The following is a 27105-nucleotide window of genomic DNA, read 5'->3' as shown; positions in this document are numbered from 1 at the left end:
GAGCTAGCAACAAGCGGGCAATCCTGTGTAAGCTCTCCGATCTTGATTGGGCTATTCAGATCAGTGCTTAGGAGCAGGGTGCAAGAGGGCACCCTAGTAATCATGCTTGAAGTCTTAACAGGGCTATTGAGATCTGCAAGCTGCAGTGTTCAATGGTGGCCACAAGAGAGCACTGCAGTACCACCACTGTGTCCTGCCCTGCCCCTGACTGCATGAGTCCTCCTCAGAGGAGCTGGAGGCCCCCGAAGCCCAGGGTGCCCCAGACCAGGGGCTGCCACCAGACCCACAGGAGCCTGGACCCTCAGGGGAAGAGGCTGCCGGGCCATCCTTGCCAGGAGAGAGGGGCTCTGCCTCTGAGCCACCTCCGGTCCCTGGGAGCTTCATGGCTTCAGGAGACGGGCTAGCAGGGCTCCTGTGCAAAGGAGTGCTTGCCTCCAGAGAAGGTCTCCTCAGGAGAAAGGGGCTCCTCAGGAGTAGGCTCTGGGAAGGGAGCTCTGATTGCTACAGCTGAGCTCTGGGTGGCGTCTGGCTGGCTTGGGGCTTAGTAGCCTTCACTGGAAACCCAGCCAGGGTTGGGACAACCTCCGCCATGCATCCTGCCTCCTGAATCGTGCCCCGTGTGTCTGATGCTCTGTTTCCTGACTTTTGGGGCTGCTCAACTACCCAGCTTCTGGACTACATAAGGTAACTGAATATTCTACTGTGTTCGACCTCTGGCTTGTGGTCTTGGCTACTCCCGCCACCTGATCCTTGTTGCCTGACTGACTGCCGTGTCCTGACCTCTGCCTGGATGTTGACCACTCCTGCCTTAGCTTAAAACCCCTTGGGCTGAAACCCGTGTGCTTGGCTATTTGCTTGCCAACTTGACTACTCTGTTGCCTGTACGGGCTTGCAAACAGCCAAGACTTGCTCTAGAGCAGGACACACTGAGGTCTTGACATAGGTTTTGAGATCAGTAGGCTGCAGTACTTGGAGTTGGCCACAAGACTGCCCCCTAGCATCCATGCTGAAGTCTTAACTGGGCTATGGCGATCCGCAGACTGCGGAGCTCAGAGGTGGCCACAAGTGGGCAACCCAGTATAAGCTCTCAGATCTTAACTGTGCTACTGAGATCACCGCTAGGACAAGAGCACAGCAGCGCATCCCCGTATAAGCACTGAGACCTTAACTACGCTATTAAGCTTGGCAGGCTGCAGTGCTCAGAGGTGGCCACAAGAGGGCACCAAATATACGCGCAGAGGCCTTAACCAGGCGGTGGAAATCAGCAGGCCGCAGAGCTCAGAGGTGGCCACAAGAGGGCACCAAATATCAGCGCAGAGGCCTTAACTGGGCTGTGGAAATCAGCAGGCCGCAGAGCTCAGAAGTGGCCACAAGAGGGCACCAAATATACGCGCAGAGGTCTTAACTGGGCTGTCGAAATCAGCAGGCCGCAGAGCTCAGAAGTGGCCACAAGAGGGCACCAAATATACATGCAGAGGCCTTAACAGGGCTGTGGAAATCAGCAGGCCGCAGAACTCAGAAGTGGCCACAAGAGGGCACCAAATATACATGCAGAGGCCTTAACAGGGCTGTGGAAATCAGCAGGCCGCAGAACTCAGAAGTGGCCACAAGAGGGCACCAAATATACATGCAGAGGCCTTAACAGGGCTGTGGAAATCAGCAGGCCGCAGAACTCAGAAGTGGCCACAAGAGGGCACCAAATATACATGCAGAGGCCTTAACTGGGCTATGGAGATCAGCAGGCCGCAGAGCTCAGAAGTGGCCACAAGAGGGCACCAAATATACGCGCAGAGGCCTTAACTGGGCTATGGAGATCAGCAGGCCGCAGAGCTCAGAAGTGGCCACAAGAGGGCACCAAATATACATGCAGAGGCCTTAACTGGGCTATGGAGATCAGCAGGCCGCAGAGCTCAGAAGTGGCCACAAGAGGGCACCAAATATACGCGCAGAGGCCTTAACTGGGCTATGGAGATCAGCAGGCCGCAGAGCTCAGAAGTGGCCACAAGAGGGCACCAAATATCAGCGCAGAGGCCTTAACTGGGCTGTCGAAATCAGCAGGCCGCAGAACTCAGAAGTGGCCACAAGAGGGCACCAAATATACATGCAGAGGCCTTAACAGGGCTGTTTAAATCAGGAGGCTGCAGTGCGCAGATGTGGCCACAAGCCAGTCCAGTCTCATTCTCTATGTGGTATGAAGTGTGTGTCCCGGGGGGGGGATCTTGTCTTTTGCCTCATGCAGCCAAATGTCTTGGGCCAGCCCTGGGCCAGCCCTACAGCGATCCTCAACGTCCACCCTTGAGACACCCTCATCCTTCATGGGGCATTGGAGCCCTGCAATGCTGGACAGAAAGAGGCAGTAAATTGACACCATTAATTTGTGGATCATTTGGGTAGTTTTATTTGTGTGCAACCACACGCTGCTGGAATCAGAACTTAGAAGATGCACAGTTTCCCAATATATATTATTTCTCCAGCAGGAAAAAGATGCATGTTTCCTGTATCTCCCCCCGCCCCCTGAGAAAAGAAGCTGGGGAGAGTGATGTTAAAGGGGGAAAGGCGGGAGGGAAATGGTTTAAGTTTCGTTGGAAGCAGAAGCCCTCAAGCAGATGGTTTTCAGTTTAAAAACAAAACAAAAAGGAAACTGTTCATCATGCATCTCCTGCATATCTTCTAGTATGGCCCTAGGATATGGTTTTTATTAGCAAGGAATAGCAACAGGAGGTGTCTCTAGGAGATGTGTTGGGATGGGTCTTCCTGTTTGGCGGGTCAGGGAGATCAGTCATTATCCGGGCCGCATCGGTCCTCGCCATGACTTATGCGATGTGCGTCGTCAGCCAGGAGAGCAAACACCCTGACAGACTCTTCAAAGGTCAGCTGATCATTGTGGTCAACGTCTACCTCTTTGAAGAGTTCTTCGATATAACCCTTACGATTCCGGTTCTGTAAGGGTGAGAAGAAGGAGGGGGAAAAGAGATTAAACTTTGGATGGTAGATGCTCCCATGGGAAAACAGGCTGGCAGGCAAGGAATAGACGACACTGCCTTATCCTGGGTCAAGCCATTGGTCCATCCAGCCCAACACTGTTGATGGCGCTCAGTGGTAAAGCGCATATTTTGCTTGCCAAAGGTTCCAGGTACAATCACCATGTCGATCTTGAAAAGTGACGCATCAGAAACCCAGGAGAGCCAGTCAGCGTAGAGCAGCCTTCAACAACCAGCTGCTCTCCAGACGTTTGGGATTGCAACTCCCAGCATTCCTGGCAATTGCCCATGCTAGCTAAGGTTGATGGGAGTTGAGGTCCAAGACATCTGGAGGGCACTAGGCTGGGGAAGGCTGGTGTAAAAAGTGCTGGCTCTGACTTGGAATACGGACACTTCCTGGGTTCCCTGAGTTAATGCTGTGTTGTGTGAAGGACTTTCTTTTGTCCATTCCAAACCTCCTGCTGATAAATTTCATCAGATGATTCTGCATTCTACTACAATCTTCTATACCTGGAGGACATGTGGCCCTCCAGATGTTCTTGGACACTAAATCCTATCAGCCCCAGGCAGCATGGCCAGTCGTATCCTGGACCCTCCAGTTCCCTCCCCTTCCCACCCACTAGAACCCCCCCCTTTCCCCTCTCCAAGGTCGATTTTCTGAGCTCAGAGAGGCAGATGGCATGGTTCTCTCTGTGCCAGCTGCAATGTGGCAGCGGGGGGGATCACCAACTCCCTCTTCCAAGGTCAGAACGCTGTCTTCAACTTGGAAGGGATTTTCCGAGCCATCCTCTGATCTGGGACGCATGCCCAGGGACCATAGTATGGCTCTCTTAGCGTCACGTCCTGTGACCAGCCCGTAGAATGGCTGGCTGGCTCCCCGGGTTTTGCAAATGCTTTTTACGTCCCCCTCCCCATCTTCCCTTCCCCCATCTTCACTACTCACACAGGCAGCGAGGAAAGTGGGCGCCTGGCATTTGAGGAGCTCCTTCAGGTCCTTGAGGCTCAGGAGATCGTTCTTGCCTTCTCGGACAGAGTATTGATGATAGATGTTGACTATTATCTCCATCGCCTTCTCCAGGGTGCAGTCTGGCAGACAGTCCGACAGGCCCGGAGTTGCAGAATGGATGGCCGACATTGTCTTCAGTTTCTGCTGATCTACTGGGGTACAGAAATTGGGATGGACGAATCTGTCAATTTCAGTTTCTCATTGGTTCAGTCTTCAGTTTGGTTCGCGATACCAGGGCCAGTCCTGCGATCAGGACTTTACCCTCCAGAGAATACTGGGAACTGCAGCTTGGTCATAGGGTGGCCATGTATCCTACTTTATAGGGGACAGTCCTCTGTTTGAAGCATTAAAGACCAGTTTAAAGAGAAAATAACAGAGGCAAATCTATAACCCCTTTCGTCCTCCTTTTTGGCCACGTGTCAGCGGCCACTCTCTTTGGCAAGGCAGTCAAGAACTATCTGTTGAGATCCCATTAGTCAACCGTAGCTATAGGAGAGGGGTTCAGTTGTATGGGATATGATGGCACTGCTGCACCCCCATGAGTGGTCTGGGTCAACTGAAACCCAGCTTGTGAAGCATCGTTCCTCATCTCCCTCCCAGAGGCCTCCATTTCCCAGAGTTCCTCGGGGGACAGGGAATGAATATGAATGCAAGCTGGCAATGTAGAAACCCTGTAAGAGGTGGTGAGTGAGCTCAATAAAGAGATGGTTTGTTTACTGATGGAGGGAGCAATCCTATGGCCGTTTGTCAGAGGCTAGAAGGCCACAGGATATCTTGTTTTCCAGGAACCACCCTCGGAGCCCACACTCCGAGGTCGGTTCCTGGAGAACCGGCCTCCCCCCACTTCCGCGCTGCCTCTGAAGAGGCCGAAGAGGGGCGTGTCTGGGGACATTCCAGGGCGGGGAGGGCGGAAATGCCTGTACAACACATCCAGTACGTTGTACAGCAGCCTCCTCCCCTGCTTCCTCCCAACCCACCCACCCACTCACCCCGCGGTTAGACAGCTGAAATCGGCTGTCTAGCAGAAAATGCAGGGCAGGAGGAGCACGGAGGGAACGATCCCCTCTGTGCTTCTCCTGCCTGGCGTTGGATAGGCGGTCGCCTATCTGAATAGGATTGCACCCTTAGTTGATATTCTGCCTTTCTGCCTGCCCACCCAGCCACCCACCCCGCAAAAATGGTGCTAACAATAAAATCCAGATTGAAAACTAAACCTTGCTTAAAGTGTAACTTAAAAACAAATACATTAAAAACACAACAATAAAAGAAATAAACAGTGCCAACCAAGTAAGCAGCCTTCAGCAACAGACCAGTGTACATGCCAGGGACCTGCCTGAATAAGAATGTTTTTACCTGCCCACGGAAGGACAGCAGGCAGGGAGCCAACCTAGTCTTCCTTGGCAGGGGGTTCCAGAGCCTTGGAGCAGCCTCCAAAAAGGCCCTCTTTCACATCCCCACCAAATGTACCTCTCTGATCATGGTAGGACTGAGAAGGACCTCCCGCAAAGATCTTAAAGCCCAGGAATACTCACATGGGAGAAGGCTATCTTTCAGGTAGCCTGGTCTCAGGCCCTGGAGGACTTCATAGTTCACAGCCAGAACTTTGAATTGTTAATTGGTCTAAAAAGAAGGGACTCACCAAACTTGCCAGCTGATTCCAAGAGGTGGTTGTGATGCTTTGGCAGTCCTTCCTGCACCATTTATATACCTCCCTGGAACTGGGTTTCAACACAGGGAATGACACAGATGTTGACTGTCTGCCAGACAGCGGCAGAGATTCCACCCATAAATTAACACTCAACTTGATCCCTATGAACCGGACAGTCTTCTAGTTCCTGGCATGACTCCACCTGTGTTTGAGAAACCTATAGCAAGACCGCACCTTCTTCCACAACTTCCAGTCTGGTGCAATGCCCATTTATTTATTATTTCTTTATTTAAATTCTGTACCGCCCAGGAGCCAAGCTAGAAATGATGGCCAATGCATCTTAGCATTTAATGTGAAGGTGTTTTGTTTATGTTTTTAATGCAAACAGCTTCTACCAGGATGCCGGGAGGGGGAGGTCATAATTACAGAGCTGATGGTAGGTGTGGAGGGGGGATTTCATAGAATCATAGAATAGTAGGGCTGGAAGGGGCCCATAAGACCACCGAGTCCAACCCCTGCCCAATGCAGGAATCCAAGTCACAGCATCCCTGACAGATGACTGCCCAGCCTCCTCTTGAATGCCTCCAGTGTGGGAGAGCCCACCACCTCCCTAGGGAATTGGTTCCATGGTCGTATTGCTCTAACAGTCAGGATGTTTTTCCTGATGTTCAGCCGGAATCTGGCTTCCTGTCACTTGAGCCCATGATTCTGTGTCCTGCACTCTGGGATGATTGAGAAGAGACCCTGGCCTTCCGCTCTGGGACTACCTTTCAAGTCCTTGAAGAGCGCTATCCTATCTCCCCTCAGTCTTCTCTTCTCAAGGGCTAAACATGCCCAGTTCTTTCAGTCTCTCCTCACAGGCTTTGTTTTCAGTCCCCTGCTCATCTTCGTTGCCCTCCTCTGAACTCTCTCCAGCTTGTCTGCATCCTTCTTAAAGTGTGGCACCCAGAACTGGACACAGTACTCAACATGAGGCCTAACCAGTACTGGGTAGAGGGGAACTAGTACTTCACGTGATTTGAAAGCTATACTTCTATCAGTGTAGCCCAAAATAGCATTGGCCTTTTTTGCAGCCACATTTAACTCCTCTGAAGCTAGCATTTGTTTTTTTTTGCGGGGGGAGATTGCCCCAAGTGAAGGATTTTCCCTAGGAACCTGGGGAAAAAAGGATTAAAAGCAGGAGAGGAAAGGGTAAAACCCCACAATGCCTGCTTGCTGTGAGGCCAATAATAACCAGCCTTAGTTTTGTAAAAATGCTAGAGAACAGATCCAGCTTTGCACAGGTTGGGATAGCCATTAGCTTGTTACAGCAAAGCCTTCAAGCAAACCTATGCTGCTATCAGACTGGGACACACTGGGCAAAATCCACTGTATGTCCTAAGAGTAAACCCATTGAAATGAAGGGGACTTAAGTTACATAAGAAGAGCCCTGCGGGATCAGACCAAGGGTCCATCTAGTCCAGCATTCTGTTCCCACAGTGGCCAACCAGCTGTCGACCCGGAACCCACAAGCAGGACACAAGTTCAACAGCACCCTTCTGCCCATGTTCCCCAGCAACTGGTATTCATAGGCTCACTGCCTCTGGTACTGGAGGTAGCATGTAGCCATCAAGACTAGTAGCCATGGATAGCCTTCTCCTCCAGGTATTTATCTAACCCCCTTTGAAAGCCATCCACATTAGCGGCCCTGACTACATCTCGTGGAAATGAGTTCCGTAGTTTAACTCTGCGCTGTGTGAAGGAGTCCTTCCTTTGATCCGGCCTGAATCTCCCACCTGTCAGCTTCATGGGATGACCCCATTGGGTTCTATTATTGTGAGAGAGGGAGAAAAACGTCTCCCTCTCCATTTTCTCCACACCATGCATCCTTTTGTACCTCTGTCACGTCTCCCCTTACCCTCCTTTTTTCCAAGCTACCTGAAGTTCCATTTATTTCAATAGGCCTCCTCTAAGTAGGATTTATATTGGATTTTGCCCGTTGTGCGCCCCCCCCCCCGCAATCTGGGTGAAGCCATTTCTGCTGGCACCCAAGGCATGGCCCCTGCCATGGTACACCCCTTTCAGCCCCTGAGGGGGGGGTCTGCCCACTGCCCACTCCCATGACAGGACCTGCCCCACAGCATGGGGAGAGGGGAGGCCCATAACTCTGTCCCTTGGGCTACTACTCTCCCATTCAAAGTGTATAGACTGCAAAGCTGTGTGCCGGTTAGGAAAGTCTGCCCCTAGGGGCTAACAATATTACTGCAAGCCTCAACCACATGGAGACATTTAAATTATTTTAAATTAATTAATCCATTAAAAAAAAACACAAAGTCATCCCCAAGTACACACCCTTAGGGTCCCCTTAGTGTGTGCAACAAGTTTCCCATGTCTAGGTTTCACAGTCTTGGTTCTATGCCACTGATGGACAGACAGACAGACAGACAGACATCTCTTTTATTTTTATTTATTTATTATTAAATTTATTAATCGCCCATCTGGCTGGTCACCCAGCCACTCTGGGCGATGTACAGCGTATAATAAAACAGTTTAAAACTCTTTTATTACTATGGATAATATTGCACATGGGTAGTGATTATGTTAACGATGGTTAATTAGGCTGGATTAGCCTTAAGGAATGAGCTACCTTCCTGGGAATATTTTTGGGTTAAGAACATAAGAGGAGCTCTATGGGGCCAAGGGTCCATCCAGCGCCCTGTTTCCCTCAGCGGCCAACCAGATGCCTCCAGGAAGCCCACAATAAAGGCACAAAGGCAAGAAAAGGCCTGTCCTGAAGGCGATGGGCAGACCAGGGGAGGCTGCGTTCTTCATATCATGGTTGATCGCTGCTGATAGGCCTGGTTAGCAAGAATTGGATTCACTGTAAAGAACATAAGTCCCAGCTCCAGATTTTGGAGAGCTCTTGGGCAAGCCACCCTCAGTGGGCTCCCTCCCTCCACGAGTCTCCCTTCTCACCAGCGGCTCACCACCTCCTCCTCTTTCTCATCCCGGGTACCACTTGCTTGCTTGACAGGCAGAGCCAGGGAGCAAGTCGGCCGCAGCATCTCTGCTCCTTCTCACCACCACTGTTGCCTGGGCCAAAGTGAGAGGCGGGGGAACAAGCAGGTTTCAAGGGTGAAGAGGAGGAGCAACGCCAGGGGGCTTTTGCCAGTGGGCCCCTGCTGGGGTGTAGGCCCTCATGCCTTTTGTGCATGCCCAACAAATGGGGCTTTGTGGGTAATGGTACCGTTAAGAGGGGCTCTCCCACAGACCTTAGTAACTGGGAAAATTTATAATGAGATAGGTGGTTCCTTAGATAACCAGGCCCAACAGATTGGAAAAAATCAACTTATATCCCCATACCAAAAAAGGGAAGCACCAAAGAATGTTCTATCGAACTATCTGGGTTTTAGTCACAACCAGCCAGAACTCTAAAGGAGCTATCCAAGGGGCTGAACCATTTGGGGCTGAACCAAACTATCGAATAGTGGCACTTATTTCACATGCCAATAAGGTAATGCTCAAGGTCTTGCAAGGTAGACTCCAGCAATTCATGGAACGAGAATTGCCAGATGTACAAGCTGGGTTTAGAAAAGGCAGAGGAACTAGAGACCAAATTGCCAGTATCCGCTGGATAATGGAGAAAGCCAGGGAGTTTCAGAAAAAACATCTATTTCTGTTTTATTGACTATTCTAAAGCCTTTGACTGTGTGGATCATAACAAATTGTGGCAAGTTCTTGGTGGGATGGGGATACCAAGTCATCTTGTCTGCCTCTCAAGGAATCTGTGTAACGACCAAATAGCAATGGTAGGAACAGACCACGGATCAACAGACTGGTTTAAGATTGGGAAGGAGTACGGCAGGGTTGTATACTCTCACCCTGCCTATTCAACCTGTACGCAGAACACATCATGCGACGTGCTGGGCTTGATGAAGCCAGGGCTGGAGTTAAAATCGCTGGAAGAAACATTAACAATCCCAGATATGCAGATGATACCACTTTGATGGCTGAAAGTGAGGAGGAGCTGAGGAACCTCATGACGAAGGTGAAAGAAGAAAGTGCAAAAGCTGGGTTGCAGTTAAACCTCAAAAAAACCAAGATTATGGCAACCAGTTTGATTGATAATGGGCAAACAGAGGGAGAAAACGTGGAGGCAGTGACAGACTTTGTCTTTCTAGGCGCAAAGATTACTGCAGACGCTGACTGCAGCCAGGGAATCAGAAGACGTTTACTACTTGGGAGGAGAGCAATGACAAATCTTGATAAAATAGTGAAGAGCAGAGACATCACACTGACAACAAAGGTCCGCATAGTTAAAGCAATGGTATTCCCTGTAGTAACCTATGGCTGCAAGAGCTGGACCATAAGGAAGGCTGAGCGAAGGAAGATAGATGCTTTTGAACTGTGGTGCTGGAGGAAAATTCTGAGAGTGCCTTGGACTGCAAGAAGATCAAACCAGTCTATATTCCAGGAAAGAAAGCCAGACTGCTCACTTGAGGGAAGGATATTGAAGGCAAAACTGAAGTACTTTGGCCACATAATGAGAAGACAGGATACCCTGGAGAAGATGCTGATGCTAGGGAAAGTGGAAGGCAAAAGGAAGAGGGGCCGACCACGGGCAAGATGGATGGATGATATTCTGGAGGTGACGGACTCAACCTTGGGGTTGCTGGGGGTGGTGACAGCCGACAGGAAGCTCTGGCGTGGGCTGGTCCATGAAGTCACGAAGAGTCGGAAGCGACTGAACGAATAAACAACAACAAAAAAACACTGAGGATTTAAAAGGTTGAAGCCTTTAAAGGCCTTGAAGCCAATTGGCAACCGGTGCAGGTCTTTCAAGACAGGTGTAATATGGTCCCAATACTGCGCAGCCTGGCTTTTCGCCTTTTGCACCAATTGGGGCTTCCAGACTCTCTGCAAGGGTAGCCCCCCACAACATACATTGCAGTAGTCTAAACATGGTGCAACGAAGGCATGGATAACTGTCGCATCCATAGGCATCCATTGACAAAGTCACCTCCTTCTCTGTGAATGTGTCTAATCCCCTTTCAAAGCCAGCTAAGTCAAGGGCCCCTATAGGTCTGAAAGGAGGGGTCCAAATTTTAAAAAGAAGGAAGGAGCTCTAGGAGTGATGGCACAACACGATGATAATTTTGGATCAATTGCTTCAACAGATGTTCCTTTCCTGAAGCACTGGAGAATTTGCTTAGATGTCCAACGATCTTTCCTTACCAGAATATTTGGGGAATTTGCTCATATACCCAATGACCTTTGATGGGGAAATAACACGATAAACAAGGTGGTGATCTCAGCAGGAAGAGAAATCCAAGGAATAAATACATCATTATTCTAGAAAGTGTTGGGTAACTCATATTTGCAAGCCATGACACTGTACCTCCAAGTAATCACTATATCATTGCATCAGATACACAGAGAAGCAAGATTTTATGTGTGGAGCGCAATACGTCCTGAGTGGAGAGGCCTGAGTAAGCATGATTGAAATGCAGAATCAGGAAGGAGACCAGAGCATCTGAATTACCTACCATGAAGAATACGTGAAATTTTGCAACGTTTTGAACCTTCGCGAACTGACTGATCTTCTGAGAGTTTGGGCAATTCTTTGTGATTGCCTGGCAGTCTTATGATTGAAAGCATTACCCCGATTTCCTGGTTGGGTTTGCACATATACAGAGTTAGCCATCCAAACAGGGAACGGTTTGGTGCATTCTATCCCCTCATCTTTCCATAACATTTAGACTAGAGATATGCAGAAGGCAGTGGAGGCTGGTGGCGCTGATTTCAGTGGGGCTCTGATTCCATTCTGAGTTTCAGTCAGAACCATCCAGAACTCTAAAAGAGCTATCCAAGGTGCTGAACACTACCCCCCAAATGGTTCAGCCCCTTGGATAGCTCCTTTAGAGTTCTGCCTGGTTGTGACTAAAACCCAGAATAGGTTCACAGCCCCACTGAAATCAGAGCCACCAGCATCCACTGGCACAAGGCAGATGTATTTGTTTATTTATTGATTATTTCTATTACTGCCCAATAGCCGCAGATCTCTGGGTGGTTCACAAAAATTAAAATCACAAAGTGCAGCATAAAACAATCTAAAATATAAAAGCTTAAAACCACAAAATAACAGTACAGCCAGAATAAAACCTAGCAGCAATGCAGGGATTTAAAATACAGATTTAAAACACCAGCGCTAAAAGACTAGGAAGCTAAAATGCTAAAATACTGGGAGAATAACAAGGCACTGGAAGGAGTACAGTGTAGGTGCCAGGTGAACCTCAGAAAAGGCCCTCTTCCTGGTAGCTGCCTGCCTCACTTCACTCTTCTTCAATGGAGGATGCAACTGCAGCACCCCGATAGATAATACTAGAACCCAATGGGGTCATCCCATGAAGCCAATTCAGGACGGGTCAAAGGAAGGACTTATTCACACAGCACAGAGTTAAACTACAGAACTCATTTCCACGAGATGTAGTGATGGCCACCACTTTGGATGGCTTTAAAAGGGGATTGGACAAATTCCTGGAGGAGAAGGCTATCAATGGCTACTGTCTTGATGGCTATATGGTACCTCCAATATCAGAGGCAATGTACACCAGTTGCTGGGGAACATGGGTGGGAGGGTGCTGTTGCACTTGTGTCCTGCTTGTGGGTTACTGGTCAACAGCTGGCTGGCCACTATGTGAACAGAATGCTGGACAAGTTGGACCCTTGACCTGACTCAGCAGGGCTCTTCCGATGTTTTTATGTTTTCACCACCTCATTGACTGCCACTGGAGAGGTGGAAAAATGATATGGATAAGTATGCTATGATGTGGGTAAGAACTCCATATGTGGCTGGTGCTTACGTTAAGCATAACTTCTGATTCTGATCCTAGGCTGATGCGTTGTTTATTTGACCTGCCACGGAAAGGCAGCGTACGCATTTTAAAACAAAATTAAAATACACAACAGATTAAATTAAAACGCAACAAAGGCAAGAAGCACTTATAGGCACTAGTAGAAGAAACATGTTTTCTGCATGTGAGGCATAAAGGGGAACAGCTGGAGGGAGCCAGGGAAGGCAAAAAGAATCACCTACTTTCAGCAGGGTGGTAGGCTGTTGAGACATTAGTCTCCCACACTGGAGGCATTCAAGATGAGGCTGGACAGCCACCTGTCAGGGATGCTCTGACTTGGATTCCTGCACTGAGCAGGGGGTTGGACTCGATGGCCTTGTAGGCCCCTTCCAACCCTACTATTCTATGATTCTATGCTTCTAGTTATAGTTGAGACATTAGTTATAGTTCTTTCCAGATCATGTTGATTTGAGGTGTGTTGGTGTACAGACCAGGGGTGGGCGAGCTTCAGGATGCTGTGATCTCCTTTGTGTAGGAGGGGGTTTCTAGAACCCTGACATTAACTAACCGGAGCCTGGTTCAAAAGACGTACTCTTAGAGCAGAAGAATTCTGAGCCCAGAGACTTCTTTTGAGTACCAGAAATGTGAGCTCACTGTCCTTCCTCCACACACAAATATCACTCCTGGTGAACCCACGCCTTCTTCACTTCAGTAGTAGGATCCAAGACAAGAGAAGAGTCATGGTGTAGATGCTATTGCTAAACTGCTGGGAGTCGAAATTCCTTGCCGAGGCACTGCCAGTCACTCAAAGGTCAACCAGATCTTCCTCATCCTTCTGCCCACTCCTGATCTAGGTGCAGGCTTGGGGGTAAATGTTGAAACCCTTTAAGTGTGAGATAGCCGGGGTTAAGAACAGAGAGAGAGTGTTTATGGGATCTGTCAGACCTGTTGTTTGTAAGGCACCATGCGCATAGATGGCACTGTGTACATCATGTCAGAAAGGAGATGCACCTAAGGAGGATTCTCTGTGAATTTGGGTTCAGCTTTATCCACTCTGAACGCTACCGACATCAAAAGCAGGCATGGTTGGGCACTTGTCGAGGGCCCACATTGCAGCAGGGGCCCACTGACAAGGGCCCTCTGGCGTTGCTCCTCCTCTTTCCCATTGCAACCGGCTTGCTCGTCTGCCTCTCGCTCTGGCCCAGACAACGGTGGTGGCGAGGAGGAGGAGCAGGAGATGCCGCGGCCGACCCGTTCACAGTCTTGCACTGTAGAAATGAGGAGGAGGGTGGCAATGGCAGTGACAAGGTAGACTCATTGAGGGAGATGGCCCGTTGAGGATGTCTTGCCCAGGGGCCCTCGAACACCCAGCAGTGGCACTCCCTCTGAAGAATTCTGGACTTTAGCTTTTGGTCGGCCTGTCCTCCAGCAACTTGCACGCAAGATACTTGCGTTGTATTTCCCAATCTGGCATGCTCCCAGCTATGGCATGAAGACAACTGCCCTTCCTGCTGTCCTCAGCACCCAGTGTTATTCAGAGATGTCCTTCCTCTGTTTAATTACTGTGGCTCATTGTAGTTGCTGAGATGCAAATCCCCCACAGGTTAATCTAGAAGGCCTTTGTATAGGCAAGCGTGACATCGTCTCGCCCCACGTCAGTCATCCTCTTGTCTGCCCCCCTGAAACGAGCTAGAGACAGTCTGCATGGGCAGGTTTGCAACATCATCAGGTTGCCTCATTCATCAGTCGAGGGCGGACAGCTCACATGGCTGGGCTTGGTATTCTTACCCAACCCCTTGGTCTCCCTTGACATCTATCCTGTTGCAGCACCAGCAACTTTGCTGCTGTTCAGCATCCACCCCAGAGGCCTTTGTATGTGCTGTCCTGCTTGCAGCACTCCAACCACAGCCCCTCTACCATTTGCGAAGGCCCCCTTACCTACTGTTCTCAGGAGGCTCTGGGGCAGTGAGGCCACATTCAGCTAAAAGCCGGAGACATGAAGTGGGTCGTGAGGATTCAGTTAAGAGATTCCTTACCCTTCTTTTTCCACCACACCACACCCCACCCCACCCAGTAATTTGAGCACCGCCTGCGAGCATTGCACAATCTGACGCCTGACTTCTCAGACGTTAATCCCACTCAGTTTATTGGGACTTAATCCCAGCTAAGTGTGTTTAAGGCGGCAGCCCTCTGAACATAAGAAGAGCCATGCTGGATCAGACCAAAGGCCTATCAGCATTCTGTTCCCAGAGCAGCTGACCAGATGCCCCAATGGGAAGCTGGATATGAGCCAACTATGTGATGTGGCTGCAAAAATGGCATGTGCTATTTTGGGCTGCATTGATAAAAGCATAGCTTCCAAATCCCGGGAAGTACTAGTTCCCCTCTAGTTGGCACTGGTTAGGCCTCCACTGGAGTACTGTGTCCAGTTCTGGGCACCACACTTTAAGAAGGATGCAGACAAGCTGGAGAGGGTTCAGAGGAGGGCAACAAAGATGATCAGGGGACTGGAAACAAAGCCCTATGAAGAGGGACTGAAAGAACTGGGCATGTTTAGCCTTGAGAAGAGGAGACTGAGATGAGGCTGCAAAGGACATAATCAGTCTGATTTCGATATTGACCATCTGGTGACGTCCATGTGTAGAGTCGCCTCTTGTGCTGTTGGAAAAGAGTGTTTGCTATGATCAGCGTGTTCTCTTGGCAAAACTCTATTAGCCTTTGTCCTGCTTCATTTTGTACACCAAGGCCATGCCTGCCTGTTATCCCGGTGATTTCTTGACTTCCTACTTTAGCATTCCAATCCCCTATGATGAAGAGGACATCTTTTTTTGGTGTTAGTTCTAGAAGGTGTTGTAGGCCTTCATAGAACCGATCAACCTCAGCTTCCTCGGCCTCAGTGGTTGGGGCATAGACTTGAATTACTGTGATGTTGAATGGTTTGCCCTGGATTCGTACTGAGATCATTCTATCGTTTTTGAGATTGTACCCCAGTACTGCTTTTCCCACCCTTTTGTTGACTATGAGTGCTACTCCATTTCTTCTAGGGGATTCTTGCCCACAGTAGTAGATATGATGGTCACCTGAATTAAATTCGCCCATGCCTGTCCATTTGAGTTCGCTGATTCCCAAGATGTCGATGTTCAATCTTGCCATCTCATGTTTGACCACCTCCAGCTTACCTTGATTCATTGATCTTACATTCCAGGTTCCTAAACAATATTGTTCTTTACAGCATCGGATTTTCTTTTCACCACCAGACACATCCACAGCTGAGTGTCCTTTCGGCTTTGGCCCAGCCGCTTCCCTCTTTCTGGCGCTACTTGGAAATTCCCTCTGCTCTTCCCCAGTAGTATATTGGACACCTTCCAACATGAGGGGCTCATCTTCCGGCATCATATCTTTTAGCCTTGTGATACGTTCCATGGGGTTTTCTTGGCAAGAATACTGGAGTGGGTTGCCATTTCCTTCTGCAGTGGACCACATTTTGTCAGAACTCTCTGCCATGACCTGTCCGTCTTGGGTGGCCCTGCACGGCATAGCTTATGGCTTCACTGAGTTGCGCAAGCCCCTTCGCCACAACAAGGCAGTGATCCATGAAGGGGATACATTGCCGTAGGATACCAATAATTGTTTCCTAGCACTGTAGCTGGTGGCAAGCTGGAAATGGTTTCTCTTTCTCATATCAACTTGCCTGCACCCCTGTCAGCTCCTTCAGCAAGAGCTATTAGGCTGGGGAGTACCAGTCTTTTCATTGGTAGCCCCATCACTTTGGAAGGAGATACATATGGTTGTTTCTCTATTACTTTTTAGAAGAACCCTAAATACTTTTTCTTAGTATTAATCCACTCAGCTTTTGGACGATCTTTGGGTTCCTTTTATCATTTGGTTTTTATCTGCTGCTGCTGTTGTTGTTTTATGTCATTACATATTTCATATTATGTGATTGTTGGTGTTTTAACCATTTGTAATTGGCAGTCTGAGGGCACAATGCTATGCCTGTTTAGACAGAAAAAAGTCCAATAACTCCCAGCATGTCCCAGCCAGCATGGCTGGCTGAGGAATGCTGTGAATTGTAGGACTTTTTTTCCATCTAAACATGCATAAGATTGTGTCTTACGTTGCCCTGTGAGGATAGATACCCTAAAGCTTGGGACAGAAAAACAAATGTGGGGGGCGGGGGACAAGAAGCACCATCTCTAAGAGAATAGGAAAATAATACTGGACATAGAATATCAATGCATAAATTAATGTATTATAAACACAAAAATGGAAGCTACCAAAAAAAGGATTCTTTAAATCAATTGTATACATTTATTCAGTATTGGAGATAAAAGAATAATTATTAAAATATAGGGAGAGAGCTGCTAGATGTTGCTTAAAGCTGAGTAATAATTTATTAGATAGATGATAGATGAGAGAGAGAGAGAGAGAGAGAGAGAGAGAGAGAATATACAAGGTTGCTTGGGGGGGAAATTAAGAGAAATACTGAATTGAGGACGTATGGTTATTAAGCAAAAGATGTTATGTCCATATCTTCAAATTGGTTGTATCAAGATTATGTTTTCCACCTTTTGTATTTGAGTGTACATGTTAAATGATATTGTCAAGCTATTTTTATATATTTAAAAAACCAAATAAATAAAGAAACAGAGGTTGAGGAACTGGTTTGGGCAAGGAACCTGCACGTTTACCCTTGATCCACCTAGAACTTGTCAGTGAGGAAAACCACAGCAGTTGCTTACCAGGAATGCCCGAGGCACAACCTAATAGCCCCTTTGGTATGAGTTCTAGCAGGAATGACTCAGTGGGGATGGACAACCGGATTAGAGAGGAAATAATGTCCTCCTTTCTGTTCCTTCATTGCTCCGTGGTGCATTTCACATTTCCTGAATTGCATCAAAACAATGGGAATGTCTCAAATGGATGTCATAACTGGAAAACATGCAGTTCACCCCAGCTTCAGGAGCATAGGAAGCTGTGTGGTACAGAGTCAGTCCACTGGTCCGTCTAGCTTAGCAATGTCTACGCTGACTTGAAGAGCCTCTCCAGGGTTTCAGACAGGGAGTCATTCCCAGACCTACCTGGGGTTGCTGAAGATTGGAACTGGGACCTTCTGTGCATAGATCACATCCTCTACCACTAAGCTATGGCCATTCCCCTAAAAATAAAGTAAGATTCCAGTTCTCATGATTCTGAATAAAGGACTGATTCAAATAGGAACATAGGAAGCTGCCCTAAACTGGCAGCCAAAAACATAAGAGCCCTGCTGGATCAAGGTCTATCTAGACCAGCATTCTGTTCACACAGTGGCCAACCAGCTGCCCACGGGAAGCCCACAACCAGGACATGAGTGCAACGGCACCCTCTTGCGCATGTTCCCCAGCAATTGGTGTACATAGGCATTGAGAGGCAGTACAGGAGGTCGCATATAGCCAGAGTAGTAGCCATTGATAGCCTTCTCCTCCAGGGATGTGTCCATCTAACTCTATCCTTGGGTGTTGTCTATCCTTGAATGCTATTTTTGGTAGAAAGCCGCCTTCAGTGCCATTTTTGGTAGAAAGATCAAATAAATGAATGGATATATATCCTGACTGGCGGCAGCTCTCTAAGGTTTCAGGCAGGAGCTTTTCTCAGTGGAGGTGATGAGAAAGCGGAGCGTTAGATGCCACAGCCGACTTGCTCAGCGGTTCTCTGCAAGCAAGTGGTAGCAATGAAGAGAAAGAGGATAAGGAGAAAGAGCAGCTGGTGACCATGGCAGTAAGAAGGTTGACTCACTAAGGGGGGGGGCCATTGCGGGGGTCCTGCCCAAGGACCCTCGAAAACCTGGAGCCAGCACTGATCAGAAAACGAAGAGTGCCAGTTTCTAACTGGGCCACCTTGTTTTGATCTGAATAATTTTCACTGATGGTAAACTTCTGGCCGCACACCCACCCATCCACCCAAATATATAAATACAGGCCTCTGTAAATAGGCCTCTGTAACTTGTAACACACCCTATGAAGATATATCTCTTTGTGGCTTTAGCCAAACAACCAGCAGTTGATGCTTATGCTGGCTTTGAGAGGGGTGCGCCATTGCATTTGATTACAGCACAAAGCTCAAAGGATTCTGGGATGTCTATGGTTCTGCTCCTGCTCGACTCGTTGGGATCATTCCCCATGGGAAACTGACATTAAGGACACAATCTTATGCAAGTTTAAACAGAAAAGAAGTCCTTTAAAAAGTCCCCAGACAGCAAGGGAATGCTGAGAGTTGTAGGACTTTTTTCTGTCTAAACGTGCATAAGATTGGATCCTAAATGTCTGAAATGCAGCAGAATTTTTAAATGGTCTAATCATCTCTCAAAGCTGTCTAAACCGGTGGTTATCCCCACATCCCGTGACAGCGTTAAGTATATATACTGTTTTGAAGGATGTTCTGCTATATATATAGTAATTATATAGTTCTACTGCCAATCAATTTTTTATGTCCCGAAGCTGAAGGGTGCTTCCAGACAGACAGCTCCTAGCACAACCAAGCAAAAGGCATTGTGCAGCTGTTCTGTCTTTCCTTCTTTAATGGATTTTTTTAGGTAAGAAAAAAGACAGAAGGAACAGTGGGAAATGGGAGACAACGTAATCTTAAACCCTGCATAGTATTCAGTGTTTGAGATAGTGTGATTTCAGAATAAAAACTGAAACACCATCAAGGGTGGTCCTGTCACACAAGGTCAGGGGTAGGATGGCATCCCAAAGGCAGGGTGCCACAGCAGAAAAGGCCATCCCCATAATGATGATTATTAATTACATTTCTATACTGCCCCATAGCCGAAGCTCTCTGGGAGGTTTACAAAAGTTAAAACATCAAAATACAATATACAGCGTTGAAAAACCATTTACATAAGACAGTATATACAAACAACATTTGAACTAAAAACCATTTTTAAAAAATCCAACAATAAAACACAGCTTTAAAGGAGTATACAAAAGTCAGCAACAGGAACAAGCGTTCTAGAAAGGGAAGGCCTGCCAGAATACTAGCGTCTTGGATGCCTGCTTAAAAATCTTCAAAGAGGTTAGCAGGCGCATTTCAACGGGTCGGTCATTCCACAACTGAGGGGCGGCCAAGGAAAGAGCCCTCTTGCGTGTGGCTGCCAATCTCACATTAGGCAGCTGCAGCAGAGACCCCTCAGAGGACCTCAGGTGGTGGACTGAGACGTAGGGGAGAAGGCGCTCCCTAAGGTACCTCGGACCAAGACCAAGTAAGGCTTGAAAGGTAAGAACCAGCACTTTGTATTTTGCTTGGAAACAAATTGGCAGCCAGTGTAAAGATTTTAAAACCGGTGTAATATGGTCTCTGCGGGATGTCCCAGAGACCAACCTGGCTGCCATATTTTGTACCAGTTGAAGTACCAGTTGAAGTTGCCATCAGATGCATACGTGCAGGTGAAGGAACTATCAAGAAGCCCTGATCTGTATATCTCAATGAACAGGCAGCTTGGAAGCTGCATACAAAATGCTGATATTAGGGAAAGCTGCAACCCCCCAAAATGTGAATTGTCTTTTTTTTTTAATCACATACCGATGTGGAAGCTGGATGGAATGGACTTATGGCTGCATACAGGTGCAACTGTGTCAGATCAGATATAAGCTAATTCATCCATCCCTGAATAATACTAGCAAAACTTGCATCCTTGACTCTTTTTCCTCTTTCTCCTTTGGCTTTCTTCCAAAGCCTCTGTCATCATCTGCCTTCCCTTTAAAAAAAACCCACAAAGGCACACGATGTATTCTAAAATATTTGGGAGGTGGAAAACACATCTCGATTCATCACCTGCCAGATATGCATACTGAATGATTTTTTTTTAAACAATCAACTCTGCATCCTAGATTTAGACACCTGGGTGTATCAGGTGCTGTTCAGCATTGCATAATGGGAAGATCTTGGTAGAGGAAGGGGGAAAACAAACCTCAATGCCAGCTGGGAGTATGAGTAAGACTCATACGCCCAGAAGAGTATAAAAGCTCACTTGTCTTAACACCCGCATTAGCATTGCTTCTCTTCTCAGATCCTGCTCCTGTTAGAACCTTTTGGTAAGTCTGTATCTCATTAAAACTATCAAGAAAATTGTTTTAAAAGGATCTAAGTTGGTTTGAAATCCTGGAGGACATTGAAGGGCAGGGGGAGAGGGTCAAATCTTTTCCCTTTGTTTTTGTTTGTTTCGTTTGCAACTGAAAACGAGCCTCTTGGGATCGATAGTGCTGTGGTTCATCTGCAGGGCCAGCCGCACCATTAGGCAGAGTGGGGCAGCAGCCTCAGGTGCCAGGCAGATGTGGAGGTGACAGAACCATTTGGCCTGCCTTGTGCCCCCTAATGCAGGGATTGGAGCAAGATTCAACAGCCAGTCTGCTTGGGTTTTGTACACTGAATGTGGAGGAGTGGGGGGCGGGGAGCACCATCATTTCTTTTGACCCAGGCAGCAAAATATCTTGGGCCAGCCCTGTTTCTGCCAGAGATCTCCCCAGGGGGAAAAAAATGACCTGGAAGACATTTCTCCTGTAGTATGATTGCGGTGAAGTTTCTTTGGGCTGCAGTCCCTCTTTCTTGCATATGTCAGTTGACCACTAACATTTTTCCCCCAGGGGCTTTATGAACTCCAAATTTTGGGCTGCCTTTGGCCAGAGGACCTCAGAGGGGACCTCCCTGAGTATCTCCACTTCTTCCTCATTGCTGTTGCCACTCCCTGTTCACTTGCCCTCTGGGCCCAATCCACAGCTGAGGCTCCTTTTCTTTTCCCCTGTCACCATTCAATCGCTTGGAGAGGGCAAGTACATAATCAGTGACAGCAAGGAAGTGGAATAGCAGGATCATGGGGCTCTGGGAGTTGTCATTCATTCACTATTAGGTTGTGGGCCTTGTCTGGTGCCCAATCATGCCAACCCTACCCAGATGGAATCCTAGGGTATTCCATCTTCAGTAGATCCCATTGCCCATTTTATCATGTGGTAAACTGAGGCACAGAGAGATAACTCCTGTAACTTCAGTTCACATGAAGAATTCTCCCATGAGGAGATGAGGAACAGAACCTTAGAAATCCCAGAATCCTCTGCTCTCTGAGCCTTGACCAAACGCAACGGCACACCCCTTACTTGGAGATAAGCATCGAGAAATAGCTTGGGTACAGCTATGAAGAGGTATCACCACAGATTGTGTTACAAGATACAGAAGCCAAACATTATTTTCAGAAGTCTGACATACATATAACTGTGTCAGCGGATGTTGATGGAAGTTTACCAGGGGTGGAAACTGGTCAGTTCAAAACACAATGACCAGGTCATTAATTGGGGCTCTTAGTTCTGAGATAACAGCTCACCAGTGCTCAAAGATCTTCACCAATTTGTTCACCAACAGCTACCAATTTGTTTCCGAGCAAAATGCCTCCGGATTTCACCTCCTCCCAAATTTCTCCCTGGATTTTGGAGTTCTGAATTACCTAGTCTTGTTTCCTGGTGATACATTTCTGTCTTGATTTTTTTTCCACCCCCCCCCCAAAAAAAGCAGTTTTGATTGGATTGGATTCATGATTGCATCAAGAAACTTTTTAAAAAGTGTTTTGCCAGTATATCTGAGGAACCCAGTCATCCCAGGAAAATTATTTCGTGTAATCTCCCTCCCAGCTTTGTTTTGCTGGTTAACTTTGTTTTGCTGATTAACTTTCAGTGCATTTACTTTTGCTGATTAACTTTCAGTGCATTTACTTGGGATAAAGTCCCATTGAACTCAGTGGGGCTTACTTCTGATTAGACATACCTTGGATTGCACTATTAATCTCTGATTTTTCCCTTTTCCTCCCCCCCCCCCATACCCAAATTTGGCATGGGATGCCTTTTAAACCTTTGGGTCTGCTTTCAAATAAAGCATCTTTGGGTGGGCAGAAGGAGACGTTTGGAAGGTGTTCTTATTTCTTTCGCCAAAACACCAACAAATCCAAACAGCTAATTTCAGGGCAAGTGAAATGGCTTTGAAATTATCACTGTTGTTTCGCTTAGGTTATTCTTGGAGGTGACACCAATGCTTTTGCAACCCTCCCCAGCCACTTTCATGTTGTGTCCACATCCTTAGTTTTTCGGTGCTAAATTACAAACCCTTTTTTCACTCACCCAAGCAAGAAGGGATGTTTAATCTGTGATGGTCTTATTTTTTCATTTTGTATCACATGTTGCCTTTTTCCCCATCAGTAGCTTAATTTTATTAATTAATAAAATAATTAATAAAATAATATTTATTTATATTAATTAAAGTGTGCTCTTTAATTAATAAACAGACTGAAACTCGTAGTATTAATTGAGTAAGGTTTCTTTCTACCGGGGGTGGGCTTCTTGCGGATCTTTTTTGGAATGTGGCTGACATCAGCCCTAGCCACTTTAGCCAATAGTGAGGGCTGATGGGAGGTGCAGTTGAACAACATCTGGAGGACCATAACTTGCCCTGCTTTATGGAGATGACAGCTGAACTCAAAATAATTGAAGCCCAATTCACTCCAAACTGATCTAGGAGGCTTTAGAAAAGTTTACTTTCCTCCTTCTCTTCTCTTCTCTTCTCTTCTCTTTCCTTTCCCCTCTTCTCTTTGTCTGAAGGTCCTCCTCAACATTTGTCTCCTTGTTTCAGGTCCTCCCAAGCCCTCAGCGAGATGAAAACCACACTGGAAAAGGCCTTGGAGTGTGTGGTCAACATCTACCACCAGTACTGCATTCTAGACCCTACAGATGACTTTTTACAATTCAAAGAGTTCAAGAAGTTGATGAAGGAGCAGGCCCAACCGTTCTTAAAGGACACTACCCCTGTAAGTAGCTTAGGAAGGGCAGGAAAGCCGTGGCTAGTTATGGGGCGAAGCTCTTGGCCATGGAGGTGGAGGAAGTGTGACCCTCCAAATGTCGTTGGACTTCAAATCCGATCATGCCTGACCAGTGGTTATGCTGGCTAAGGCTGATGGGAATTGCAGGCCAACAACATCTGGAAGGCTGCATGTTCTCCCCCCCCCCCCCGTCAAGAGGGAGGCCCCTCCCCTGTAAGAGAATCAGGGAGGGGAGGCGGAGGGCACAACCACACTGACAGCTGGAACTGACAGTTGGGACTTGTCAGTTGGGAATAGCCAGTTACCCTGAGAGAAAGAAGGTGGTGGATTCCACCTCAGCCTGTCCTTGTCCCATGTATATCTAGTTATACTACCCTTTAAATGTCCCCAGGTTTAGAGTTGTTGTAGGTAGAGACTGTAGCAACAAGTATGTTTGTTTTGCTCTTGGGTATATGTTCTGTATGTTGATCCTTATTTTCCATCTGTAAAGCCTGCCTTTTTTTTCTTATGGACAAATAACCTATTTTGAGTATTTATGAAATCCTGTAGCATGATTTTAGAGATCCCTCCCCCATGATGCCTTATCATCAACCCTGCCTTCGGTGTTATGATTTATATAGATAAAGGGTGCTCCTGGCCCAGCCAGGGGAATATGGCAAATACTGGGGAGTGGTGGCAGTGACAATACACCTGAGTTTGGATCGGATTAGTTATTTATTGATACTGGGGAGTCTCCTAAGTCATATGGACATGATACATGTCACAATGCTATTCACCCAGAGTCTTGAGGTCCTCAGATGCAAAGCTGTAGGTTCTAGATATCACAGGAATCAGGTTCTAAGTGTTACGGGAGTTTTGAATTCCTCCAGTCTTGAGCTGTAGGTGTTAGAAGAATAAGATTCTACATGCTACAAAACTCAGTTCTGCGTGTTTAAAGATTGCTGCATTCTGCAGTTCCTTGAGCTTTAGGTTCCAGGTCTTACAAGAACTAAGTTCTAGGTATTACAAGAATGCCTAGTGAAAACCCATTGTGACTGCATTGTTTATTTTAGTTATTTATACAAATAGGGCCACAAAAGCAATTTACAATTACATCCTGCTGGTTCCATGTTACTAATATGGATATCCTTTTCTGATTCTTTTTGTGTTTTGTTTTATTTGCAGCCCAATATCGACCAGGATACTTACATCAAACAGATATTTGAGAAAGCAGATAGGGACAAGAATAGATACCTCAAATTCACAGAATTCCTGCCTGTGATGGGGTCTCTCCTTATAGATGCTCACAATAAATCTCATATCTTAGAAAAGGATCATGGACACAGCCATGGTCCATCTGGAGACGGACATGGCCACGGACATGGCCAAGGACATGGCCACGGTCCTGTTTCATCAAGCCACTGAGTCCATCCTTGACTGCACTGATTCCAGGAGTAAAAGCATCCACCAGAAAAATGTATACCTAAAAAGGCATTAGAAGGCATCCAATGTGATTCTCTGCCTTTTCATTGTGGGTCATAAGAACAATAAAGTCCTTTTCTGAAAACTCTCATATAGCCTTCTCATGTGTGTGTGACAGAATCATAGGGCAGAAAAGAACTAGGAGGTGATCAAGTCAAGATAAACTACAGCGGGGAACAGGGTCAATGTTTATCAAATTATGAATGCTGCAGAAAGAGAGGGTTTTTTTTCCTTCTTCCTCTCCTATAATACTAGTCAGTTGCCTACTTTGACTTGGAACAGTTCTCTATGGCTTCAGACAGAAGTTTTCCCCAGCTCTACCTGGAGATGCCAGAGGTTGAACCTGGGACCTCCTGCACACAAAACATGTACTCTATCACTGAGTTATGACATTAATGTCTAGGAGCTAGAAGAAAACACATTGCTATGTGATATAAGGAAGAAATAGTCAGTTAATTATCCGAGATTAACACAAGCAAAAGAAGCATATTTATCCAACAATATAATATCCCCTTGATAAACATTTTATCAAGTGGCTTTCAGAAACTTCAAATGTAGCTTTTCTTCCCTGAAGGAAAACATGTCCACTGTGTGGGAAGGAGAACACAAAAAGGGTTTTCTCTAAACAGCTGTTTAGCGCTAATCAGCCTTTTTGAATGAACAGCTCTTTATACTGCAGCCCCTAAATCTGAACACTCTTCACTGCTGAGTGCATTTCACACCTATCAAGAAAGTTTTACATCTGAACTCATCTTGGCCGACTAAACATTTATGGTAGATTAAAGTGGCACAAAAGACATCTCAGCTCTGCCAAATATAAGAGATGCCTGAGATTCTCAAAACATTGGATGCAAAAGAATGAGCTAAATCAGAATGTTTCACAAACTACCTAGATGGCAAAATCCAAGATGGTGCTGCCAGTGGGACCCATGGGTCGAAATGGCAGCACCGCTTCTGTCCCTCGCTGGGTGCCATTTTGGATGACATCATACATGGATGGTGGGCTTTTTTATTATTATTATTAAATTTATTAATTGCCCATCTGGCTGGTCACCCAGCCACTCTGGGCAATGTACAACATACAATAAAACAGTTTAAAACAATAAAATGCTACCATAAAAACATTTTCTAAAATACCCTAACTCACCCCAAATGCCTGCCTGAACAACCATGTTCTTAATGCACGACAGAAGCTCATTAAAGAGGGGGCATGATGGAGTTCCCTAGGGAGGGAGTTCCACAGGGTGGGGGCCACCACAGAAAAGGCCCTCTCCCTTGTCCCCACCAGTCTAGCTGTCCTGGCTGATGGGACAGAGAGAAGGCCATCCGAGGCTGATCTTGTTAAGCGGCCTGTCTGGTGCTGCTGGAGGTGCTCCTTAAGATAGGCTGGGCCGGAACCATATAGGGTTTTAAAGGTCAACACCAACACCTTGAATTTGGCCCAGAAAACAACTGGTAACCAGTGCAACTTCTTCAGCACTGGAGTGATGTGATCTCGCCGGCGGCTGCCTTTAATCAGGCGAGCCGCCGCGTTCTGTACCAGCTGCAGTTTCCGAACCGTCTTCAAGGGTAACCCCACGTAGAGCGCATTACAGTAGACTAAACAAGAGGAGACCAGGGCATGTACTACTGATGGGAGCAGATGGTTGGGAAGGAAGGGGCGCAGCCGCCGTATCAGATGGAGTTGATACAGCACTGTCCGGCTCACAGCTGACACCTGAGCCTCCATGGGCAGCTGGGAGTCCAAAATGAACCCCAGGCTGCGGACCTGGTCTTTCAAGGGTAGCCGTACCCCATTCAACACCAGGTCAACATCCTCCAGCCTCCTCTTGTCTCCCACCAAAAGTACCTCGGTCTTGTCAGGGTTCAGCTTCAGCTTATTCCTCCCCATCCAGCCACTCACCGTCTCCAGACATTTGGACAGGGATTCTACGGCCAACCTTGGTGAAGATTTGAATGAGAGGTAGAGCTGCGTGTCATCCGCATATTGATGACACTGCACCCCAAACCTCCTGATGATAGCCCCCAGCGGCTTCACATAGATGTTAAATAGCATCGGGGAGAGGATGGAACCCTGTGGCACCCCACAAGTAAGTGGCCATGGGTCCGAAACCTCCTCTCCCAGTGCTACCCTCTGGTACCTGCCGGAGGGGAAGGACCGGAACCACCGCAATACGGTGTCTCCAATGCCCAACCCCTCCAGGCGGTCCAGGAGGATACCGTGGTCAACAGTATCAAAAGCTGTTGAGAGGTCAAGGAGAACAAGGAAGGAGCATTCCCCCCTATCCAGAGCCCTCCTCATATCATCTACCAAGGCGACCAAGGCCGTTTCTGTCCCATGC

General features: G+C 47.3%; 2 protein-coding genes across 4 annotated transcripts; one reads left to right on the top strand and one right to left on the bottom strand.

Annotated features, from left to right (window-relative positions):
* Positions 1 to 206: 206 nt before the first annotated feature.
* LOC146334576 (protein S100-A12-like) lies at positions 207 to 24853 on the top strand. 2 transcript variants are annotated; one of them, XM_084824448.1, is made up of 3 exons: positions 207 to 684; positions 23116 to 23290; positions 24467 to 24853. In XM_084824448.1, the coding sequence occupies exons 2-3, from the start codon at positions 23138 to 23140 to the stop codon at positions 24704 to 24706; spliced, it is 393 nt and encodes a 130-aa protein (XP_084680574.1). In that variant the 5' UTR covers positions 207 to 684; positions 23116 to 23137; the 3' UTR covers positions 24707 to 24853. The 2 variants fall into 2 exon arrangements, with proteins under 2 accessions (XP_084680574.1, XP_084680573.1); XM_084824447.1 differs by lacking the exon at positions 207 to 684 and adding an exon at positions 20493 to 20540.
* On the bottom strand, positions 2373 to 5662 carry LOC146334577 (protein S100-A12-like). 2 transcript variants are annotated; one of them, XM_084824445.1, is made up of 3 exons: positions 5627 to 5662; positions 3925 to 4139; positions 2373 to 2940 (listed from the first exon to the last, which is right to left on the bottom strand). In XM_084824445.1, exons 2-3 carry the CDS (start codon positions 4114 to 4116, stop codon positions 2776 to 2778), a joined length of 357 nt encoding a protein of 118 aa, XP_084680571.1. In that variant the 5' UTR covers positions 4117 to 4139; positions 5627 to 5662; the 3' UTR covers positions 2373 to 2775. The 2 variants fall into 2 exon arrangements, with proteins under 2 accessions (XP_084680571.1, XP_084680572.1); XM_084824446.1 differs by having other exon boundaries at positions 3925 to 4136.
* Positions 24854 to 27105: the final 2252 nt, after the last annotated feature.

The sequence above is a fragment of the Heloderma suspectum genome, chromosome 17 (assembly GCF_057233095.1).
Source record: "Heloderma suspectum isolate Gila_16-S chromosome 17, 16-S_ref, whole genome shotgun sequence".
Taxonomy (NCBI): Eukaryota; Metazoa; Chordata; class Lepidosauria; order Squamata; family Helodermatidae; genus Heloderma; species Heloderma suspectum.
The sequence above is the reverse complement of the archived record's forward strand: the minus strand, read 5'-3'. Positions and strand labels throughout refer to the sequence as shown.

What these genes read in the sequence shown, in the direction of transcription:
- LOC146334577 (XM_084824445.1), bottom strand. Translation starts at nt 4,116, where the DNA reads ATGTCGGCCATCCATTCTGCAACTCCGGGCCTGTCGGACTGTCTGCCA. An exon ending in CCACTTTCCTCGCTGCCTGT is followed by an intron (nt 2,941 to 3,924) that starts GTGAGTAGTGAA and finishes TCACCCTTACAG; the next exon opens with AACCGGAATCGTAAGGGTTA.
- LOC146334576 (XM_084824448.1), top strand. Translation starts at nt 23,138, where the DNA reads ATGAAAACCACACTGGAAAAGGCCTTGGAGTGTGTGGTCAACATCTAC. An exon ending in TCTTAAAGGACACTACCCCT is followed by an intron (nt 23,291 to 24,466) that starts GTAAGTAGCTTA and finishes TTTTATTTGCAG; the next exon opens with CCCAATATCGACCAGGATAC.